General features: G+C 45.3%; 3 protein-coding genes and 1 pseudogene across 3 annotated transcripts; 1 reads left to right on the forward strand and 3 right to left on the reverse strand.

Annotated features, from left to right (window-relative positions):
• Positions 1-4,474: 4,474 nt before the first annotated feature.
• LOC133913136 (probable transcription factor At3g04930) lies at positions 4,475-6,170 on the reverse strand. The gene has a single exon (XM_062356199.1). It carries the CDS (start codon positions 5,954-5,956, stop codon positions 4,847-4,849), a length of 1,110 nt encoding a protein of 369 aa, XP_062212183.1. The 5' UTR covers positions 5,957-6,170; the 3' UTR covers positions 4,475-4,846.
• Positions 6,171-9,854: 3,684 nt separating this feature from the next.
• On the forward strand, positions 9,855-14,128 carry LOC133913138 (zinc finger protein VAR3, chloroplastic-like; annotated as a pseudogene).
• Positions 14,129-14,495: 367 nt separating this feature from the next.
• On the reverse strand, positions 14,496-16,525 carry LOC133913137 (uncharacterized). The gene is made up of 4 exons (XM_062356200.1): positions 16,313-16,525; positions 16,138-16,213; positions 15,843-16,015; positions 14,496-14,918 (listed from the first exon to the last, which is right to left on the reverse strand). Exons 1-4 carry the CDS (start codon positions 16,423-16,425, stop codon positions 14,834-14,836), a joined length of 447 nt encoding a protein of 148 aa, XP_062212184.1. The 5' UTR covers positions 16,426-16,525; the 3' UTR covers positions 14,496-14,833.
• A 5,881-nt stretch (positions 16,526-22,406) lies between these two features.
• Positions 22,407-23,322, reverse strand: LOC133911213 (chemocyanin-like). Its single transcript, XM_062353419.1, has 2 exons — positions 23,031-23,322; positions 22,407-22,944 (listed from the first exon to the last, which is right to left on the reverse strand). The coding sequence occupies exons 1-2, from the start codon at positions 23,218-23,220 to the stop codon at positions 22,745-22,747; spliced, it is 390 nt and encodes a 129-aa protein (XP_062209403.1). The 5' UTR covers positions 23,221-23,322; the 3' UTR covers positions 22,407-22,744.
• Between the last annotated feature and the right edge of the window lie 457 nt (positions 23,323-23,779).

The raw sequence follows: 23,779 nt of genomic DNA on the forward strand, positions 1-23,779 counted from the left end.
ACAACATCTGGTTTAGATTGCCTTTGGACCTCCAGAAGCGCGCGAACTGCCCGGGTCGACCCCAACCCGCGACAGTTCCAAGCTAAGAGTTTCATTGATCCCGACGGCACTCCACAAGGGAGTCCGCCGATTTCATTAGTACATCGATTTCAAAGCCATTCGCCCCTACTTTCTTCTACCTTTTGTTATCATGCACCTTCTGAGGGGAGCTCACATTGGTTTTCACGATGAGTTGAAAAGTTGCTTGTTCTGTTGTTCAGATAGTGCTCACAGGGATAAGGATGCTTATGTTGGAACCTGTCTATTCACTCAGGTGCTCTTATTTTCTAATTAAATTTTGAAAAAAATAATACATGAATACATAGATATATTTAGTGGTTAAAACATATACTCACACTATGTGATATTATGTCTCTACTTAATAGTATATGTACATGTGAATGTGTCTAATGGTTAAAATGTATATCCGTGTTATTTGAGATTACGACTCCAATCTTATTTAAATATCTGCTGAGACACATATATATAAGTCTGATATGCATGCGTACATCCAATTTGTACATATAACAAAAAAAAATGCTCAGAGCACTGTCTGCAGTCGCATGGTGTAACATTGCCGTAAACAGCAACGTGCGGCTGAGCGCAACTAACATATCCACTTACCATATAAGCCGGCAATGTTTCGGATCTTTAAAAAAAAAACATTTTCACTTACCATGACGTGTACTGCATTTGGTTTCAAGACTTATTTACGAACGTATATTCGTTCTGGGCCATCTAATCAGCTTGCAAAACCATTCAATACATCAAGAGCATAAGAGCTCCCTCCCTGCCATGTTGAGAGTAACTTGAAAGTACAATGGCAATCACATAAATTATCAAACCAATTGTGATCCATCTACGTCGACACTGATTTTCGAGGATATCTTCGAATAAACTCCAAAGTTGACTAAAGGATTAGAACCACTGTTCATCAACACGGCTCTGCATAAAACAAAATCAACTAAAACACGATGAAAACATCAAATGTGACGACAGCGGACATCCAGCCGTTCTAGACTTCTAGTGCCCATTGGGTGGTTTGGGCTCAAAGGATTGCAAGCTGAATAATGCAATGCCGACAGCTCAGGGGCCCCTGACATTTGAATGCACTGATCAGGCGGCGTATGTCGCCGAAAGGGGAAAAAAGGCATTTCAGAGCTGGAATCAAACATTCTGGTGTTGGCAGAAACAAAAACAGCGGGAAAAAGTGGGGCATGGACTTTGTGCTACGTACACGCACACTTCGTCCACACCATTCATAGCACATCCGGATGCAGGTCGAGTTTGCGTTTCACCCGGTTTTGAAGGTCAAGGTTTATTTTCAGATCGAGGTAAAATGAACTTCTTTTTCCTTTTGCAGTACAAGTTTTTTTTATCCAGCTAGCTTGCCATGTTTCTGAAAAAGGAAGCCGACTTAAATCAGCTTAATTTTGCCTGCAAACAGGCACCAAACACAAGAAAACTTTACCATAAATGAGAAAATATTAGTTGCAAATAATTGGTGCAACTCAGAGAGTGATAGCAGTTTGCAGGAAACGGATGTGAGGTGTGAGGCTGTGAGCCCGAATGAGCTCACCTTTTGCTTTCGGCTATTCATCCAGGACCAGGAGTGACAAGTGTTCCTATAAAAAAAAGGAGTGACAAGTGTTTAGTAGCTTAAGCTATAGCTTTCCAACGGTTAATCAACTTTCTAAAGCTCCTCTTTCCTTTGCTCGCACGTACCCCCGCTTAGAAAATTCTGAAAGCATGATCGCAGAAGAATCTGTATTATCTTTGAGAATTATTTCGGTGTTTAAAGACAGAATCAAGGAGAGATGTCGTGATACATGATTACAACGGTAGTGCATGCACGTGTTAGCCCAAACAAAGGACAACTAATATTTAAAAGAAGCCATGGAACCCACCAAATAATCATGTCAAGCATCAGTTAATTTTAACAAATCTACCCAGATGTTGAATACTATGACCAGCCTCCAGAACCAAATGGATTGGTGATGTGTAGTCCTTATTAGAAATAGAATTGAAATTACAGAAATCATATTTCTTGAACAAAATGTTAAACATGACAGATGAAACAACAGATGTAGATGGTTGAGTATTAAACCAAAATATACCATGATGTCCAAAATTGCGTCGGATGGTACACGCTCACACTTGACAGTCAGCGGAATGCCGGAATGTACCACTTAAAGAAGAAAGGAAAAGAAGGCTAAAATGCTAAGTAAAATATGTGATCGTGTTAGTTCCTAATCCTAAGCAGTGTTTCAAAAGTTGGCCGCATAGCCTTTCTGCGCCACCCTTAGCACCTAATCAACGCCTAGCTAAGCGCTTTTTGCAAAACTGATCCTAGGAATAGCTCGTACAGCCTGTACAGATGACTGGATTAGCGGATGCCAAGGCCCCGTTGCCATCAAACAGTTCTACCTCTCACGATGCAAAAACCAACCAAATCAAAACTGCACTAGACTGAACCAACCAGAAAACTTTAGGAAAGTACACCTTCAAGCTTGGTAATGCTGAGTACTGACTGGCCAGCCCACCAGCGAACACAGTTAGCAGTTATGAAAACCGTACTCCAGACTGAGGGTTTGTTTTGGATGAAGTTGTTGAATGTGTACCTCACACCTCAAGAATTTTGTCTAGATAAAGGAAACTTGGAAAGTTGTGATTCATAGGAAATTTCTTTTCCCTTTAACAGTGTTTGGAATCGAGGTTAGACTCATTTGTTCTCTTCCTAACTGAGAATCTTCCTCTTCCACACACACGCGCGCACATACGCACGCATCATTTGCAAAGTTCCATTTTAGCATTCATCCAAATGCGCTATTACTGAGTTTTACCCTTGTACTCTGATGACTTCTCTAACTTTTTGTTGTTCCTACGTTTTGTCCTTCTCTTTATTCCTAGCATGCACTGAAACCATTACTCAAAAGAATGATACTGTAGTAGGTGGAGTTGTGATACAGGATGAGAATAATAGAGATATGAATAAGGGACAAGCAACAGGTCCAATTTGGATGCACATTTAAATAAAAAGGTACCAAAGCCAAAGATTTCCTGATAGGGTCAGGAGTCAGGACACCTGCTTCAATAGATGAATGCACGACATGCACTCAACTTAAGCAAATCAAGGTAAAGACTATATGCATGCCATAACTGATAGGATCAGAGACTGACCTGCCTCAATAGTCGTGTGGTGTGCATCCGCATCAAGTTAGCACTAAGTGTGCTATTGTTACATGTTATATCACCTACATTGTAGCCAACTCTGTGCCTCCTTTGCTTTGAGGAGGAGAGGAGGCTGAAAAAAAATGTTCAGATCATGCTCCCCTCTTTTTTTCTTTTCTTAGAGTAGACCATGCTTGCAAATATTACTCAACCAGGAAGCACAAAACATATCAAACCCCATATGCAAAAAGAAAAGTTGTTGTCACTACATCAAGAATATCTTTCATGCAGACTGATGGCCTACCTGAAACTAAAGGGCCCAGTAATAAACAACGTACCCTGCAAAGAATATGCTTTCAATTGAGGCGGAAACTTGCATATATATACAAGGTTATTTCTCCGCAAAGGACAAAATTAGTCTTCCCCACAGCACTTCTATCATGTCATGCTGAGATCTCACAACAGGTCTAGTAGACTGACAGTAAATGAGGACCTTATTGCCACAAATCCTAATACCAAATGAGCAACTTAGATTAAGAAATATCTGCCACCTTTAATCTAACTACATTGTACTTCAGCACAAACTAGATGCTTAAAAACAACATATGTTTCAGGCATTGTAAATTGTAATGAGAATATAAATGCATTCTGATGTTGGATAGAAGTCATACTGGGATATTAGCACGACAGTATTTCTCATATTCTGATTCTTCAATATATGCACACCAGTGCAAGCACTTAGCCCTAGAACTGCAGATGACACAACCAGCATAACATCACCAAAGAACAGGGATATGGCAAGAAAATATTGAAAATTTACCACCCTGTACCTATCGGAAAAAACATTGCTTTCACCAGCAAAAACAATTTTCTTCTGCAATAAGCTATTTATGATAATATAGTCAGCTCAGAACATGAGGGGGGGAGGGGGAGCAGCTAAATCACTTATCTTATTGATATCCCAGATGACACGATCATATGAACATAGACATACAACCACACAACAATTGCGCAGCATCTCAAGTCGAAAGCAGGATCCCACAATAACCAAATGAAAAGCCCAAACTTTTACAATGAATCCTGCTTTACTTCATCCATTTGCACAGTCTGTATTCAGGATAGGTATTTCTGATAACGGCAGCATGTTTTGACAAGCTATAGCATTTGTTATACTGTAATGTTCCCCACAATTCATGCTCAGGGTAGCAGGATGAATTCAGACATAAAAGTGAAGCCATGCATTAAGATGGCTAGGGAAAAGCAATAACAATAAAAGTGCTCACAAGGAAATGTTATTCTTGCACCGCTTACAAGTACAATAGCTTCTAATTGACAAAAGGGATAAGGTGAAATGGCTGAAGCTACATGAACTAGCTATCATTAGCAGTCAATTAAAAATGGTACCCACAGCAGGAAGCCATATGAACAACAATGCTGAAACCATAGATTATTATGCTGCTGAAATTATTAAACTAGACAATAATACCTGTAGAGGTGTACAGGCAAGAATATGATAGGCTTGCTAAAGCAAGGGCCAAGCTGAGCAAGACATTACAAAAGCATAGCATAATAACCTAGCTTCTATACAAATGGGGCAAAGGGTCAAAGCATATCACCAAAATCGCCAACCTCTGCCTCAGTGCCCAGCCGCTGTTGCATCCTCAACAAGCAACCTGAGCCTCCGACTCAACACATCAAGTTCATCCATCCTCTGCGCCCTCCACCGCTTTGCAAGCTCGTTTTCCTCAGCACTCCCGTCCACATTGCCACCACTGATAATGCCGTTAGCCTTTGCCTCCCTCAAACACTCCTCAAACACAGCCAGCACAGCATTCGCCATATGATGCTCATTGTTACATGGCACTACCATTTTGTTGTTCCCGCTCATCTCATTGCCAAGTCCATTGTTCCCATTCGGAAGAGCAGCCACAGTCTGAGGCTGCTCCAGCACAATACCACCAAAGTTGCCATCAGTCACAAGAGCGGCACCTTCGTGGTCGCCCAGGTGCCCGCTTTCCTGCTCAAGGTAGAACATATCCTCGCCATTGGAACCATCTGGAAACAAGCCAGGAGTGGCAGAATTAATCCCATTGTAGTCATGGGAATTGCTATCCCCGGAAGCAGCAGGGAGCGGAAGCGGAGTGCCGCGAGGGTTGGCGCGGCGTCGCTTGTTCCCAGAGGACCCGGCGTTGGCCGCAAAGGGCGACGTTGCGGCGTTGGAAGGATCCCAGAGCCGGGAGCAGAGGTGGAGCACATCGCGGTCGTGCGGCGCGAGGCGCGCGGGGTCGAGCCCCCTGGCGACGCGCGCGGACATGCTGCGGAACTTGTTCTTGAGGCGGCGGAGCTTCTCGGATAGCTGGGAGCGGGTGTAGGGCTGGGGCATGGACTCGGAGAAGCGGTCGTAGAAGACGTTGAGGTCGCGCGGGAAGACGAGGCCCTGCGCGCCGCAGCCGAGGAGGCCCTGCAGGAAGCGGAGCTCGTCGGACTCCGACCAGATGCGCTGGAACTTGAACGGCGGCTGCTGCTGCTGGTCGGATCCGGCGGCGGCGTGGAGGGGGTCGGAGGAGGCGGGGGAGGAGGAAGGCGAGGAGGACGGCCGCGGGGAGCGGCGCTTGATGGGGAGCTTGCGCGCGGCGGAGGCGGTCGGGGTCGGGTCGGCTGGCGCGGTCGGGGTCGGGGTCGCGGTCGGGTTAGGGTTGGGCGGGACGGGGACCGGAACCGGGAGGGCCTGTTGGTCCGAGGCCATGGCGCGCACGGATCGAGGGCGCGCGCGGGCGGGCGAGCCCTCTCTGCGAGGTGAGGTGCGACGAGAACGAGACGGGACGGGGGAAGTGGCGTGGTGGATTGGGTCGCGGCGCGGCCGGACGGGGCTGGGGGGGAGGTGGTGCCGTGGTGGGATGGAGACGGCTAGGACGGGACGGGATAGCCGATAGGGGTGGAGGTCGAATGGTCGAGTCTCGAGTGATTGCGTAACGCCGGGTTGGCGGGTTGGGTTGGGAAGTTGGTTGGCTCGGCCGGAATTCGTGGGTTCTCACCTCTGCTCTCTGACCGGTGGTGCTCGGCTCGAGTGGGTTTGCGGGTGCAGGTCAGCGGGTGCACCCGGTGGGTTGGTGGGAGGACGGCGTGGGCGCGTGACTGACTGACGCGCGGGGCCGGGGCGTTGTTTGGTGCGCATGTAGAAGGACGGAGTCGGAAGCAAATTCTACGGTATCAGTTTTTATAAAAAAAAACTTTTTTCTATTATGATATGTGTTTTTTCTTTTTTTTTCAGCTCAGTCGTGGGAGCAGAGGATACGTGGCTAGATCAGAATCTCACGAAGATCTTTTATAGAAAAATACTATAGAATTTGTTTCCTCTGGCCATTCTCTATATTTGGTTCATGGTTGGTTTCTAAACCGTGCCATAGCAGTTAAACATTTGTATTGCTGAGTTTTTAAATGTAAGTAAAATAAATGTCCTACGAATTTATTTTGTTCAGTTAACTGTGAGCAACATTATAATTCAAATGGTTTTCAAGCCAAATACCGGTTTGGAAATTATTTTCTTTAAAATATTATAAAATACACTAATCTTCACCGTTCGCTAGTGAATCTCTTAATAAAACCTTTTTCAAGCAATTATCTCCTTTATCCAATATGTTTTTTTAAAGAGTTTAAATTTGCATGAAAGTTCAGAAATTTTTTAAAATATTAGATGCACTAATTTGTGAATAGCGCACTTAAGAAACATGATAATGACATCTAGTGGTAGAATACATCAAAATAATGAAGAATTGTTTACGCTTAAATCTTGTCTCTTTATGCTTTGCAGCTAAAAAAAGATATATTATGATATTACGTATGCACTGTTAGTTTGTTAACAAGTTTCAAAAGATCTTGTTAGAGTTTAAACATAAAGTTGATGGTCTGCTCGTCAGTGGATAACATCACCTGTGACAAAAATATTCTAAGAATCTGTTTGATAAAGCTCTCTCTGATTTAAATTTTTTATGGAGAATAATTTTTTGGAGAAATAATTTTATAGCTAAAAATAATTCTCTAGTGATTCTTTAGAATGAACTATATAGAGCAAGTGATTTTGTGCAAGAAGTGAATCAGAAAAGCTGCTTTTTTCAGTTCACTAGCTTCTAGTTTATTTCAGATAATCACTCTCACAGATTCTATTCAGGGAGCTAAAAGCTGAAAGTGCTGTTTGGCAGAGTTTCCTTGATTCTAGCCAGAAAGCTGCTCTGAGAGCTCTGCCAAACAAATCCTAAATGCTACAAGCACATCATATACAATCATGTGTTTTAAGTATTTCCATTCGTATCTGATATCATCCTAAGTTTTGAGCCTCAGATTTATTGGCTGTAACTATAGGTGCAACGTTGTACATATAGCAATGTTCACCAAACAGAGATGTTTATAGAGCATCTTCAGTCGGTTTCCTAAATCTCACTCTATATAAGAGCATATCTAGCCCACTCCCTACCCTATTTTTTAGCAAAAACACCAAAAAAAAAACCTCCTTCCCTCGCTCGCTACATGCGGCTCGCTATTCCTCCTCCCTCACTCGCTACATGCGGCTCGCTATCGAGCAACTACCGGCCACAGGAAACTCCTTCCCGCCAATCCCCGCAGGTAGCGCACCACCCTTCCTTCCTCCTTGCTCCCCAGATCCACCGAGAAGGAATCACCAGGAACTCCTCTGCTCGCCAAGAGGCTCCTGGTTCTCTCCCTCGCCATGGAGCTCACGTGCGCTGCCTTCTTCCTCAAGTCCAGCAGCCGCACCAAGCTCGACTTCTCTGCAAAATATGTCTACTCCTGTGAGATCCAACTTGTTTCCCTTCGTGTATATCTTCCTCACTCACCACCACACTTCTTTGACCCCCTCTCGTTGTGGATCCACATGCACCCGCGTCGAAAACGAAGATTTCCCCACCGCCAAGCTCTGCCTTGGCTGTAGGAGGACCTCACTACTGCCAGCTCGAACCAGAGGCGCTCTAGCCCAATCAAACCTAGGGTGAGCTCCTCCCTGGGCATCTCCACAATCGACGTTGTCTCGAGCTGACGTGGGGGGAGGAGCTGGAGATCGCTGCGCTACTCTGCTCGCTGGGGCAAGGCGCCATGGTTAGGGACGAGATCCACGCCCTCATCACCGCCACGGACGTCGATGGCCTCGCTATTCCTCCATGGCTCCACTGTTCCTAGGACCTACCATCCTACCGTCGCTATCAAGTGCGATGGGTGGTGGGGAACGAGGGGGCGGGAGAGCGCGGTGGAGGAGGAGGAGGCTCGGGGATAGGCAATTTAGCATGGTAAGAGAGGAGGCAACGGGAGGGCGCGGTGGGGGAGGAGCGTCGTGCTGGGGAGGGAGCTGTTGATACCATGGGATCAACGAGGATCGATGGAGCTGCCGGAGAGGCAGCTCAAGCTGAGAAAGAAAGAAAGAGAAGATGAGATGGGATAGGAATTAATAAAATAATACTAACAGGTGGGATCCAATATTTAGGGAGCCAAATTTAGAGAGTTGGTTGAAACACGCTGAATAATAGAGAGTAAAATCTGGATAGGTATTTGAGCGAATAAGGAGCCATAAATAGAGAGTTGGTTGAAGATGCTCTAATGAGCCTTTCCAAAAGGTTTTCTCTCTATTTCTCTATATGCTCCAACCGACTCATTAAATCTCGCACTCTAAATTTCACTCACTTATATTTTATTAATATCTTTATCGCTGAGGGTCTTGACCTCACCTTCGGTCGCAACATTGCCTAGGCACGACACACGCTTGAGCTGCAAAGGGCCTCATCCTCACCAACGGTAGTGGCACCGCCTAGGTGTGACTCATACCCGCACCGCCCCACGGACTTGTTCTCGCCACCAGCCACGGCACCACTAGCGCATACTCTCGTCATAGCTACAGTACATGCCCTTACTGCTCCTTCTATGACACCAGCCAAGACCGACTACCGTTGAGAAAGGCCTAGGTCGGATCCGCCCCCACCCTAGATAGATCTGCCACGAAGGAGGCCAGATCGGGCTTGTTCCCGTGAGGAGATCACAATAACTGGTTGGATTTGGTGTGACGAGCCACGACACTCCACACCGCAACAGTTGAACCTCGTGCTTAAAGAAGAAAGGGAAAATAAGGGAGAAAACTACAGCAAAAAGACCCTACCGCTGCTAAGGAAGAGCTTGTTGGGCGCGATCGAGATCCACTAACAACTGCAGAGGGCTACAGTAAAACACATAAGGATCTTTTTTTTCAATCGTCAGATCAAAATTAACGGATCAGATTGAATGCTACAGTAACCGATAAACAGTAGAAATCATCGCTACAGTATAATGGGATACTGTTGCTGCAATATTTTGTCTACAGTACTACTGCAAATTATTGTTCACCTACTCATATTTTACTGTTTCAGCTGCTACAGTCTCCACTGCAGAGGATCGGGGTCCTTGTTGGGCGCTAGTCTTCTGGTACGACGATGTATCACCCACTGAGTCACCCCTGATGACACGAAGGAGATTTCACAAGAGAGGGGAACCAGCTGTTGTCGATGACAAGCGTTATCCTCCTTCCTTTGATGTGGCGAGCGAGGAGAGGCGATACCAAGCCTCAATTTTTGGTGACACCGATATTGAGCTGGTTAGAACTGGGTTTTTTCACGAACTCGTCATATTTAGCTGTAAAGAGCCGGCTTGAGATGCTGTAAACCCCTCAAACCCCAATCTTCGATCCATTCCCCTTTTCCCACCCAGCCCGCCTCCATGCTCGCCTGACTCCCGCCGCTACTACGGTACTATCCGTCCGCCATGGCCTCCTCCAAGCTCCTAACCTTCACCCTGAGATTCTCCCTGCTCTGCTCCTGCCGTCTCGCCTCCGCCTCGCTCCTCCCCGCACCCTCCCGCCGCCTCCCGACCCCACTCATCTCCCTCCGCTTCTGCTCCTCCTCCGCCGCCGCCGCCGCTCCCGCGGCCGTCGATGTCGCTGACTCTGCTCTCGTGGTCGTATCGACTGGCCACCCATGGCCGGAGTGGGGTGACTTCCTCGAGAAGCTGCGGGCCAAGGGGCACTTCGAGCGGGCCGCCCCCGCCTCCGGCGCGAGCGCTGGCGAGGGCCCCGGAGATGGCAATGCAGCGGCGACGGCCGAGAACGCCGTGGCTTCGAATGACACTTACCCTTCCAGGGACCTGAACAGGATGAAGAACGCGTGCCGGTCCGGGGTTCGACCTCCGGGCGTGCACCGACCTCCAATGTAGGCCCCGGGCAAGTGGACCCGGCTGTAAAAAAAAAAAGAACGCGTGCCTAAAGTTCGCGCGCGAGCGCTTCGATCTCCTCAGGTGGAAGAAACCTTGTGCTTCTATTGTGCTTTGCTTATGTGCATGAATCAAATTTGTTTCATTCGCGTACTTAGCGTAGTAACTAAAGTTTCGCGTTAATTAGAATACATATCTCTTTGAATTCGAATTGTTGGAGGCTATGCAAATAATTATTTCAGTGAATGAGTGGAAACGCAGCAACGGTTGCTATTTTGGGATTTGGCGTGCTTCTGAAATAGGATCCCAACAACAAGAGCCAATAGTTCCTTCTCTTGCATGACGTTTATTGTTAGACTTTCTGCATTTTAGTTAGTAGGCTGAAGAATTTCTGCTACATTTCTGCCCTTCATTTGAGCATGTTTGGTAGACAACATACTGCTGATGATAGTCTTCAATCATTGACCCCTTTCCTAACTGCCAATTTATGTTGAACATGAGAATTGAATATTGTGCAGAGAAATCGTAACGATAGTTAAAAGGTGAACATTTAAGCCATGGTTGTCATCGGTGATTAGATCAGTTACGGAGTCTTCGGATCTTTTTAATTGGATCTTGTGAGTTTCATCTCTAGCTTACTCCAACTTATTTGGGACAAAGGTTGTTGTTGTTGTTGTTGTTGTCATCGGTTATTAGATCAGTTACGGAGTCTTTGGATTGTTCATGTCTACGACCTGGCAGCAAGCATTTTATATTTCTGGATTAATTGGTTTTTTATTTGAGTCCTTTACTATTGCAGCTACCTTCCCAAGCAGGATATTCAAGCTATTGTCGAATGTGTCTGTCCTAATATCTACTGAAAGATTGTCAATTCTGCAAAAAGGCTGAGACGAAGAAAGAGATGTAAGTTTAACTGCCATTTCTAAATATGTTCTCTCTCTGTAATGGTTTAGTGTTTTCTTTCTAACAAGTAACACCTTGCCCTCTTCAGTCATTAAATTTGACTTCACAATAACAATATCATTATTTCGTACTCTAATACCAGGCATGCAGTGCTTGCAAATTATGTGGATCTTGTGATAAAGCTTATGTCATTCCTAAGGCTGAGGAAGGAGCTCAGACCGGTGATGTTGTTGCATACTGCTAAGTTATGCAATAGATCCAACCAGCCTTTTTGGAGAAAACTCAGTTAACGAAGGCATGCAAAAATCTGCAAGAAAGCTTCTCTCGGGGCTTACTGCACGTAGCGACACAACAATTGATCCATCTCTTCCTAAACCTGTATTTCAAACTTCTAGCAAGCAGGAGTCAGCAACCAAACTTTTTGACAAGAGCAAAGAGTCAGTTGCTAAGGCTCAGGGTTCAGTTGGGAAGGGGAGATAAACAACTACGACTGAAATGAAGAAGGGTGATTGGCTGTGCCCGAAGTAAGTTCTTTATGCTACACAAATCGAGTCGTTTGCTGCACTGTCTGCTTTTCTTGTGAACTTCGTAGTCCGTTTCTTTGCAAAGCACTGTAAGATTACTTACTTTAGATACTTTGTTTTTCCCCTGGGAAAAGCTATTTTGATTCTTATGACACATTCATGTGATGACTGAGAATGAGCGTTAATTTTATCTAGTTCTATGTTGTTTATGATTTCTCTCAAGCTATTGAAAGCATAAGCTAGGGACTATTATTAGCATGAGTTATTTCTGCATGGATTTAACTCCTCTCTTGAGCTGTGATTGCACTATTTGTGCTTGCAACAGTAGAAGAGTGTGGCATTTTACTTCATATCATTTTGCAGAAGGTCATCTTTTTAGCTATCCTTTTTTTTTGTTGGTTATTGATCATTAATTTCCATTAGAACACCAACATTTCATTTAAAGTAGTGGTTCTGTGGACGTGGTTTCCATTCTTACTTAGGACTTGGCACACTTTCGATTGTTGATAACCTTCAGTGCACAAGTTTTTCTGTTGAATTTTGCTACACCCATTTTGTTGAACATTCTTATCGAACTTTTCTGTTGTTCCTATCTGTTCCAGTATTTGTACTTTCTGTGTTTGATTTCGCGCAAGTAAAATGTACACTTACATATTGACCCAACACATTTCTTTGTTAAAGGCATCAAGTTGCTTCCTTGTCATCTCATAAGAATGTTAAAATTTTCAATCCTGGAGCATTGTGGTGTAGCATCCTAAGATATTATGCTGGACTTGCACTGTTAGCAAAGAATATTTGTGGACTTTTGTCATGTTCACTTCACTGTTTTTCTTTTCATTCCTTCGCGCGCATGTGGGAGTTTGTTCGTAGCTGGTTATTTATTGTTATTCCTTGATAATGCAATATTTGTTGATGGTATCCTGTTCTAAATCTCTTCTTATCCTGGCAGTTGCAACTTCTTAAATTTTGCTCGCAATCGTCGCTGCCTTGAATGCAAAGCAGATGGACCAAAGAAGATGTTGGAAATTAATCTTATTTTATGATAGATTTAGTTTTGATATGCAAGAGAGTTCATATAAAGTAGAGAGTTATAGTAAGATTAGAGTTATAATAGAAATAGGATTGTATCGGAGTAGGATTAGAAGTCTAGTATTTGGCCCCTATATAATTAAGGGAGGGGGGCACACTATAACGTGTCCCGGAGAAGGGAGAGGTGCCGTATAAAAAAAGAGTCGTGTCCGTGAATTATAAAGTGTGCGTGTGTGAGAAATAAAGTAGCAGTGTGTGTTGAAAAAAATCTCGTCGTTCTTTTGTGTGTTTATGTTCTTCGTGGTTGTTTAATCTTGGTGAAAAAGTCAACAGAACATAGAATTAGCCACCACTGAAATGAAAATGGGCGACTGGATCTGTACACAGTAATCTTCTAACCTTACATTATACCTTTTTCTTCTTTTGCTGTTCCAGCACTATTTGATTTGCCTCACTCTCTGTGCTTTCCTAGGTGTCACTTTATGAATTTTTCTCACAATAAAATATGCTTCAAATGCGAAGAAACTCGTCCGAAGAGGCAGCTCAATCCTGGAGAGTGGGAGTGCCCCTCGTATGCGCCGACCAAATTCTCTTTGTGATTGTTCTCAACTCAACATTCTAATCAGACATTATCTCCCTTTATAGATGCGAGTTTGTTAACTTCCGACGCAACAGGTCTGTAAGAAGTGCAATCATGACCGTCCTGAGGATGACGCCCGGGATGATCATCTGGGACAGAGAAACATGAAAGGTGCTGTCAGGAATAGAAAGTTTTGACTATATTGATCAGGAGAAAGACTGACGACGATGCAACCCCGTACAGAGGGGTCCGCAAGCATCCGGTGGGGAGCATGAAGGAGAAACTGGGACCGAGTAGAACCACCGCCAAGAGTAGAAGTGTTGGCTTTGTTGACCAGGAGGATGGTCTCCTCACTGCCGAGAGTAGAATTGCCGTGGAAGGCGAGGATGACAACGTATTGCCATACGAAGGGGTGCGTAAGCATGTTGTGAGCTCAGAGGAGGTTCAAGGCTGCTAGAAACCAGTGAGAATACCAGGCAGCTGTAGAGCTTCGATATCTGTGCTTGTAACATATTTCATGTAGTGCATACTAAGCTGAGGACTCGTGAAGTAACAGCGTGCCGGGAATCTAGAAACGATCTTTACAACCTCATACTCTCTGACGAACGATATAGAACATATTGGCTTTGTAGTGATGACAGATTACCAGGGAAACCACATCGATACAACTGTTCCTTGACAAGGTTTTCTTTGTCACCATTCCTGTGTAACGAGGTACACATGATCGCCGTCACTGAGACGACTCTTTTGTTTTTCACAGTCGTCTTGGATGATACAGGAGGGATGTTGGGCTGGAGGTTTGGGCGCTCTACAACGTTGGAACGTTACACAAATCCTAGGACGTCGGCGATGCATAGGATATCATATTTCCTCGAGAGAATTTAGGGAAACAGAACAGGAGAAAATAATATGTCAAGTAGCTATCTAGAAACCATGGATTGTATCTGCATGCAACTTATGAGTAACGAAGAAGATATAAACATGGTTATACCACATAGCGGCACAACAGATGAAGGGAACTACCATTTCTTTTAACACTGGAACTGAAAAGGAAAAACTAAAACATTCGTGGCACAATCCTTCACAACGAAAGCAGAGTAACTAGCAGAATGAACTGTAAGATTCATGCTTCAAGCCCTTTTCATCCAGCCTTCATTTATTCCAGCATTGCCAAAAGTGAAAGACACGCACACCCACACATACTTTGCTTATCAACATCAAAAGAAAGACACAAGTACACCTAAATGACTTTAGGTCAAAGTCACGAAGATCTATTGCTCAAGTCACAACAAGTAGCACGTCCCGTTACTCCAGTCTGCAGATCACGTGTCAACCTAAACTTGAGAGTTCAGAGCGTTTCCCTGATGACCAAGTTGATGCCGAATGACGCCGTGCAGATGATCAGCGCAATCAACGCCAGGAAGTTGAGCCCCCTGCAATCAACTCACCAAGTAAGAACTGAGAACCACTCTTAACAAAAGATGCCATGAATCACTCGCAACAACGTGAGCTCTGAGCTCAGATGTCATTTACTGCGACTTCAGATAACAATCTCGTTCAATTGATCCTTCGCGTAACCCATTTCAGAGCTTCCGGATAGTCGCTACTCACTAACAAAAAGTGGGTGGGATTACAACTTGCAATGCCTAACAACCAATGGCTCACTCAACAACAAATTAGCGACGGGGCATAACGCATGCAATTGTGAACAACCCTTAATTACTAGCGCAAGTTGGAAAACTACTGCAGTCAAGTAGATAGGACCTTGACTACAAATGGCAATAATAATACGATGATCAAGAATTCAGCACAAAGGGTCGTATAAAATCCTAAAAAAATGTGCACAAGTTCAACAAACACTTGAAACCCACTCCACGTTATTGCTGAGCACCAACAAATGCACCTTTGACATCTTAAATGGTCTATTCTATACTGACTACCGAACACTGGCTACCTACTTACCAGCAGCATTCAGGTATGAAAACCTTACTGACTTCTTCCTGGTGCCTATCCAGTCCAGTATCTATAAAATTGAAAGGAACCGTCGAGCCACATGCATATATAAAGTAGATAAAGTTTTTTTTTTTGTGATGTGGCTCACTCATAAGGATGATTTAGGGAATTTGTTACAACTAGTGGATCACTTACCATATGGGATTCATGGACTGAAGTTTTCAAAACAAACCGTGAACATCTACAAATTGTCCAATACATGATATTTTTCTCCGAATGGACCAAAATGTGTATGTCGTTATCACTTTATCAGCAATCTTAGGCATCTAATTTCACTACGCATGCACAATTTAGTGGGGAGAGAGAACAACAGGAAGCTACTACTAATTGCCAAGGAAACATACCCAATCTTGAGGCGGTTATCCGGGACGCCGGTGGAGTATCCCTTGAAGTAGAAGAACCTCGCGACGGTATAAAGGGCCCCCAGCCCGGCGGCGATGGTCGGGTGCTGCAGGCCGCCGAGCAGCAGCATGACGAAGAACAGCGGCATCATCTCCAGCGAGTTCTGGTGCCCCCTCTGCGCTCACAACCACAAAAATCCGCAGAAAAATTTAGCGCTGCCTCTCCCTCCCACGAAATCAACCCCGCAGGAGAGCAATTAGCAAAACGAGGAGAGGATGGCGGGAATCTTGGGGGCACCTGCACGCAGTTGAAGAGCTTGGCGTCCTTGTTCTCCGACTCGATCGCGTACATGGTGGGGTAGAACACCTTGTACCTGAAAGAGAACACAACGAAATCCATCAAATCCCCGGGAGAGGAAATGGACGGAGATGAACGAGAACAACCACGGCGACCAACGGTTCGGAGGGCTTACTTTTTGCGGGCCTTGCCGACCTGGAAGCTCATCCAGAAGTTGAGGAAGCCGTAGGCCACCAGCACCAGCACCACGTACCCGTACTCCTTGGTCAGCTCGATCGCCACCGCCATGGCTTCCCTGCTCTCGTTCTCCTCGGTTTCTTTCTTTCGTTTCTTGGAAATGGAGATCGGGAAGGATGTGCTGCTGCTATGGTATGCGTCGGAGGCACTGAGGAATGGATAGACATCTTATAGAGATACGAGGCTTCTAGAAGGTTCTAGAATATGTGGCTACCCTCCGGCCCAAGAAAGCTTTGACCGATTCCCCGTGGCCCATCTGGCTGCAAGATGCCCATCGGGCCACATTATTTTAATCCTTTTTCTTGTTTATTTTTCTGTGAGGATGGGTATGCTGAAAAGAAAATAATAGTTTTTTTTCTTGAAGAAAAAGAAAGAAAGAGAGAGAGGAAAGGATAATTTTTTGACATGAGAAACCGTTGGTAGAGATGTGAAATTTAGTCGAGTCAACGAAAGATTCGTACGTCATGCATGATGTATGCTTCGTGATACAAGAATATCCAGATTGTCAAACCAAGTTAGGGAAGCACGTGTCCACTAAATGGCTTAAGATCGACATAGAAAAAAAAAATCAAAATATCTCCTATGAAGATCGCAACTTTGAACGTATCGGCGGTATATATTTCGTTCTGTTCGGAGAGGCCAAGGGGATAGAGAAGTCGAAGTCGTTTGTTTGGAAGCCGTTGAAACGGACGATGTTGAGGCATGTATTTTTGTATACACAGCTGGTGGTGCTCGCAAGGTGTCGTGCCGACGTTTTTGTTTAGCCTTTGAGAACTGACCAGAAGCAGAAATATTCACTAAACAACGAGATAGTAGATATACATAAGTTGATCCTGGGTGGCACTCGAATTCAAGTGGCAGTGAGGTTATTGGTTGTCTGCTACTGCTCCTGCTTCTGACAATATCAAAGTCTTACCTTCTAGTACACTCTAAAAAATTGTAAAGTGGTTCTCCACGATGCCAAAGGAAAATATTAGGAGATCATAGGACATCTTCGGTCAAACTTATTTTGATCTAAATTTTGTAGAGAGAGTAATTTTCTAAGAAAAGTGATTCTAGGTTGAAAATAGCTTTCTAGCGTAAATACTATGAAGGAAATGATTCGGTGTGCAAAACGAATCAGAGAAAGCTATTTTTTTAACTCCTAGTATTTCTTTTATTTTAAAAAATCATTCTCACATATACTACTTAAATTGCTAAAAAGTAAAAAAACTTGTTTGACAAAGTTCTCTCTAATTTGACTCGAAGAGCTGCTATAAAAGGTCTGTCAAACAAGCCCATAATAAGAGAAATATGAGGCTCAACTAACTACTCGGAAATTACTTCAGTGTTCAAACTTCAGATCTTGAACCCTTGAACAGATGCATAGCAGACTGAGATGAGCTAACAGCATGCATGCTGAAAGCAAATATTCAGACACAACATGCCATTATCAATGGTTACATGAAAATCAAAGCATGACACAATTCACTCCAGGACAAGCACATCGAGTCAGTCAACACTGAACACAGAGTCACACACTCACTGAAAGCAATCTCCTAGCCTAGAATTGAAAAGCCAACTGCCACGCCAAATTGGCTACGGATAGTTGAAGTGAAGGAGCCAGATGAGATGCGGTATAGGACATCAGTCCGTGATCACATGACCGGCCAGACGGACGAGAGTTTCCCAGTACATGCACCAACTAGCTTCGCCCCTAAGGCCTAAGTACATGCTAGGTTTCGTGCTTTTCAAAGCTCACAGCATCCAGCATTCATACATCATACATGCCATTTTTATCCAATCTAATGGTCCCTCTGCATACGTTGATCTCGATGCTTGGTAAAAAGCATGTCATGCTGAGTAGCAACTGCTTTGTCTACTGGAGCAGAGACCAAAGAGGAACACAGGAGGAAAATCGTCTGCAGTTTCACGAACATAGGTGCCGTTACTCTGCATCCGGACCGATGCTTTACTAGATTCACTCTGAGATTGTTACTAGCCCTACGCCATGAAGTCCCCATTATTGGGCCAATGAAAAGTTGTTACGTTGGCTGGCAGCAATGAAGCCACGATTCTGCAAGAGAAAATGTGTGTTTCTTGCTTCTGCTGCCATAGAGCTAACGACAACACTGCAAACTCAATGCTTTCCGTCTTGTCTGCGGCTACCATGTCGCCTCACAACCTCACAGCCTCTGCTCGCCTAATGCTGCACGACGCACCGCCACGCTAGTCATGCTCCCCCCCCCCCCCCCACTCGCCGTTGGTGCGTGCCGCTGGTCGTAGCTTCGCACACCTGCTGCTCATGCTCGTCTGCGTCCATGCTTACTTGCTGCTGGTTCGAGGGATCAAATCTGCAGTGGGAAACGTTGGGAAGCAAACCAGGGTGAGCTCAGAAACAAAAATTGTGACCATCGACAGTAAGATTGATAGATCAGGCACCAAATCGGCCAATACTGTGTCAGTGTAGAAGCGAGCTACGTGGGAGAAGTGACGACATGAATGAGAGGCAATCATGTATGTATCGGGCCTATCCTGAGCTAGGAAGACACGAAGAAATGAGCATCGTGGGCTTGAAGGGTAGTTGCAGTTCTGAAGGGGGACATCACCGTCGTCGAAGTTTGATGCAATGACGAGGATAAGGAACGGCACAACGATTTTCTTCCACTCCTACACATTATTTTGTTACAATGGTAGTGAATGCCCAAAATTCAGCAGTGCTACAATGCAAGTACTAGTATACTACCCTTGTGAAGTTATGGAAACACCATCTTCAAAGGGTTTCAGTCATGATACCCGTTTCCTTTGTGGTCTCTTTCCCATCACGCGCTCCAACAGTTTCTCGTCGGGAGTCTGTTCGGGACGGAAGAGGAGAGAGGTTCCTAGGGCACGAGACTCTCTCTCCTGTCCCTTCATAGAAACGATGAGCGGACCGTGGGCTCACGCGCTCAGGCAGAAGCGAGGGGCGGCGATGATCGTGTCGAGTAGAGCAGCCAAGAGCAGAGCACAACGCCACCGAGTTGCCTCCTCGCCGTCATCTCTAGCCATCGGTTGCCCGGGGTCCATGACAAGTCGTGCAGGACCTCATCCTTGACCCCTCCCTCGAGCCGAGCTGATCCATAGCCACCGTGTTGGTCACACCTTAAGCTCCGCCGCCTCAATGTTGACCCATCGTCACGGGCCATCCCCACCCAATCTAGAGCCACGGTGAGCTCTGTCGTGCTTCACAGAAGCTCTTCGGCCCCTCCTCTCTCTCTTTTCCTCACCTTAGCGCACCGCCGCCGTTGTCACAGATCGTCATCGCTGCCATCACCGTTGGCAAGCTAGCTCGTCGACATGTATGTCACTGCCGACCATCCAAATAAGTTCACCTCGTCACGTTGGTCCTGTTGGTACCCTTCCCCGGCAGAGTCCTACCACCGCTCGGTGCCGGTGAGCTAGTCAAAGGTTGGTCAAACCTGCATACCCCATCCGATTTTGATTTAGGTCCAATTTTGACCTGGTCAAGTGGACATCCGGACCCACCAACATATGTAGGGTTAGATGGTGTTGTGTAAAAAAGAATATTGAAAGTTATACGAAAATGATAGAATATTAGAAGCTTGTTGGATAAATGAATGATGAAAGAAATGATTTTAGAGTATAGGAATCTAAAGAGAATAAGTCTCGGGAGACAATCTCTCCTAGAAGAGATTTTAGGTTAGAAAAAAATGGAACGAAGAAAAACGGTTAGGATGGTTAAGTTACTTCCATGAGTATGATCAAAGCAACACGCTGGCAAAGGAAAAAGGTAAAAGGTACGATTCTTATTTTTTAACAGAAAAGGTACAGTTCTTGATGCAATGAGACGCGAAGAAGATACAGGACTGGTGCTTTGCCTCAGCAACTCGGCAAGTGTTCAAGAGCTTCCGCGTGGGGCTGCCGCACCTTCCTCCGGGCGCTGGGCGGCATGTGGCAGTCAGGCAGAGTCGTCTTGTCATACTCGATCTGGATGGCAAAGATCTGATTGAATTTGAACGGCTCGGAGTGGCCTACGAGGCGGTCCTGTCCGTGCGCCACTCGCCACCCATCGTGGCAGGCGGGCGTCGGCATGCACCCCACGTGTAATATTTTAATACGGTGAATATAATATTATCTTAGTAGTTTACATAAATTGGTATCAGTTTATCAACTTTTATGCTCTAAATATTACAGTACATATTTAGATTAACTATTTTAAAGAAGTGATGACAAAAGTGTAAAAAAATATGGTATGTATATGGTCTCGCCCTATAGTGGGTTAGACTATAAGAGAATTGTAAAGATAGAGGATTACACTTCACTATCCTGAATGTATTATACTGTACAAAATCTTACCCGCTTCTCAATACATGTTTGCACCGTTCGTGACACTACATGTTTTGAAACTCAAGGATTAGAGGTTTTTAAGATCACTCACGAAAAGAAATTGTTATGTTTTGTTGTAGGTCAGCCAACACATAGATCATCGACAAATAGTTAAGCACTTGTAACTGCTCTACGTGGCTTGGTGCACGCCTTCAAAAACCATGGCAACGTATATTACTTTGGGACTAGACGCTGCACGCACATCCCTGACAGTTCGTCCATCCTTTGGATGCAACTTGATCAATACACTACTATTCGTATTCTGGTCAACAAGCGGGAGACGATCGCACCACCCTCCCTAGTCCCGCCGGAGTTCCGGCGCTCAGCACGCGCCGTGGCACACGACGGCACGAGGGACCGCGCGGAACGCGCTTGAGCTGCGGACGGGCTCTGAAACCAGGCCGCAGGGGATGGGCTGCGCAGGCTCCTTTGGAGGCACAGGCACTAGCGCTGCATGCTACCTGTTTCGGCAGCCATGGCGCTATGCATGCCGTCCGATCGGGAGATTCTGGGCAGAGCGGCCGCGTCGTTCAGTAGGAAAATAATTTGGCTTCAGTGCAGATAGAATCAAAGTATACGCCATGCGACGATAGGAGTTACGGACGAAAACTCGTGGAAAAAATCCCGTCCTGTTTTTTATATTTCTTCCGACTATTTTCAGATTTTCGGGACTTACGTGAAAACAGGATGAAAACGAAAAACTTAACTTGAAAACGAGACCGGAATCAGTTTTGCTATTTTTTGACTGTATTTTTAATTCCATTTTTAATCAGGAATTTCTCGCAAGATTTCCGTTTTTCATTTGAGCCACAAGCCCAAAGCCCACAGGCCACAGCCCCAATCTCTTGTACCCCTGTGTCCTTTGTTGTGTGCGAAATTGCGGAATGTACGGCCCAATTCTTAAGTTGTAGTATCTATTTAGTGCGGTGGTTATATGGGTAGCCAGTGTAAGACCGTGACTTGACCCCGCCGCATGTGGCCCTCTCATCGTGATCTAATTTTGTGCTGATTAGTTGCCGAGCTTTATCTGATCCAATAGACGTAAGTAATCAACATGTGGAGTGTTATTAATCAAGAGGCCGTTTGGGGCTACCGAGATTTTTCATAGTATACAGTAGTAGTTGATGGTAACACTAATTGTTGTTTGTCATAGCTCTATTTACAAAAGGAAAAAAATGTTGAAGAAATCAAATGCACTACTGCTCCACTTACTTGTTGAACTAGTTCACTTTGTAGTTTTATGCTCAGAGAAATTTTACGGAGCATTGATTTTCTGTTACAGATTGAGCTAGCCAGTTGTTTAGTGTCACGCTTGCGTTTTCTTAGTCAATCTTGTTTGTCATTTTTATCCTAATTTTGTAGATTGAGCTATAATCACAAACAAAACTACTATATGCCACTAGCAATCTGGAGTGCGTTCAACTGGAGTGGTAGTTTCAGTAACATGTACATGGTTCTATGATCAGTGTTTCCGTTTTAAATTATTGATATATAATCAAGACGGTGTGTTTCCGTTCAGATTAATTCATTTTTATATCTCGATATTCCTGAATTCGTACTCGTTTCCGATTTTTCTATTTTTAATTCTATTTTTAAAAAATATGAAAATAAAAATGGTTAGAAAGTTTCTCACCGTTCTCGTCCACTTTCATCTCTAATAGGAGTAATGAATCGCCAAGGTTTCGCCCAAACAAAGCATAAACCTGTCGTATTACACACGTCAAATGAAACACATGGTAGTAGTACATACAGCCGAAGCAAGGCAGCTGCATGGTTTTTATTCGGTTCCTCACATCAACACACCCACATCAGTACATTACTCTGTTCTCCATAGTGCCAATCTGTCAGACCTAACTACTAACACGCACGTACGCGACGACAAGGGAATACGGGATTATTGAGCAACAGGCACCGTTTGATCGATTAACTACGACTTCGGGCGTTGGAGGAAAGCTAGATCGCCCACCCGCCCGCGCGGTGCTGCCGCCGACGCCGGCTGATCCGATCAGGCGGCGGTGACGGCGATCTTCATGCCGGCCTGGCAGTGTCCGGGGATGCCGCAGATGAAGTAGTTGGTGCCGCGCCTCAGCGTGACGCGGTCGTTCCCGGTGGTGAGCACCCTGGCGCCCCTCGGCGTGCTGCACGATTTGTACCCCGCCGCGCTCACCGCCACCACGTTGTGCGCCTTCGGGCTGTACCTGAACACTGCACGTACGCATGCCATCCCGGCTTTTACTTCTCACAGCGTAGCGAAGAAAAAGAAGTTGTATATACTTGACATGAGCACTCACCGAGAACGTCGCCGGCTCGGAAGCGCTTGCCCCTGGGCCATCCGCCGGAGTTAAAGCTCCACCCGCCGCGGTCGCCGACCGTGTACACCGCCGACTCGGCGAACTCGCCGTGGAGGAGCACGCAGAGGAGGACCAGCGCCAGCACGACGGTGGTGTTGCCACGAGCAGCACTGCCCCTTCCCTGAGCCATATCGCGGTGTCTCGCAAAAACGGAAACTGTATACAAAACTTAGCTGGTAAGCTCAGGAAGGGACGCGCTATAGCAAAGCGAGCGAAGACGAGTGATGACTGTGAGTTGAGCTGTAGTGCTCAGGGCACCGAGGACCTCCTTTTATAGGCAACCCGACACCTGCCATAAATCAAACTTGCGGCTATTTTACATTGCTATCACACGGTGTATTGGGTTAGTGGTCTACGACGCCGTGTGAATGCCACTGGTCTTCGGCTAGCAGCCGGCGGGTGAGAAACTAAGGGAAAATTCCACTATCTCTTACGAATGCATAGGTTTATTAAAACCGTTTATTTATATTGTAATTCATGTTAAGATATAGACGAAAAAACTATAGAATAAATAAAAAAATTAACGAATAAATAAATATCAAGTAAGTGAGATAAACGGACGAGACAACATGCGAACACGCCTTGTGAAGTTTCCCTCCAAAGTGTGTTATAGTAACAGCGGCGGTGTCAGAAAATGGTGCCCCACACCGATCTGCGAGCTAGCTGGGGGAGTTTGTGTAGCACACCGT

This window comes from Phragmites australis, chromosome 3 (genome assembly GCF_958298935.1).
Source record: "Phragmites australis chromosome 3, lpPhrAust1.1, whole genome shotgun sequence".
NCBI lineage: Eukaryota > Viridiplantae > Streptophyta > Magnoliopsida > Poales > Poaceae > Phragmites > Phragmites australis.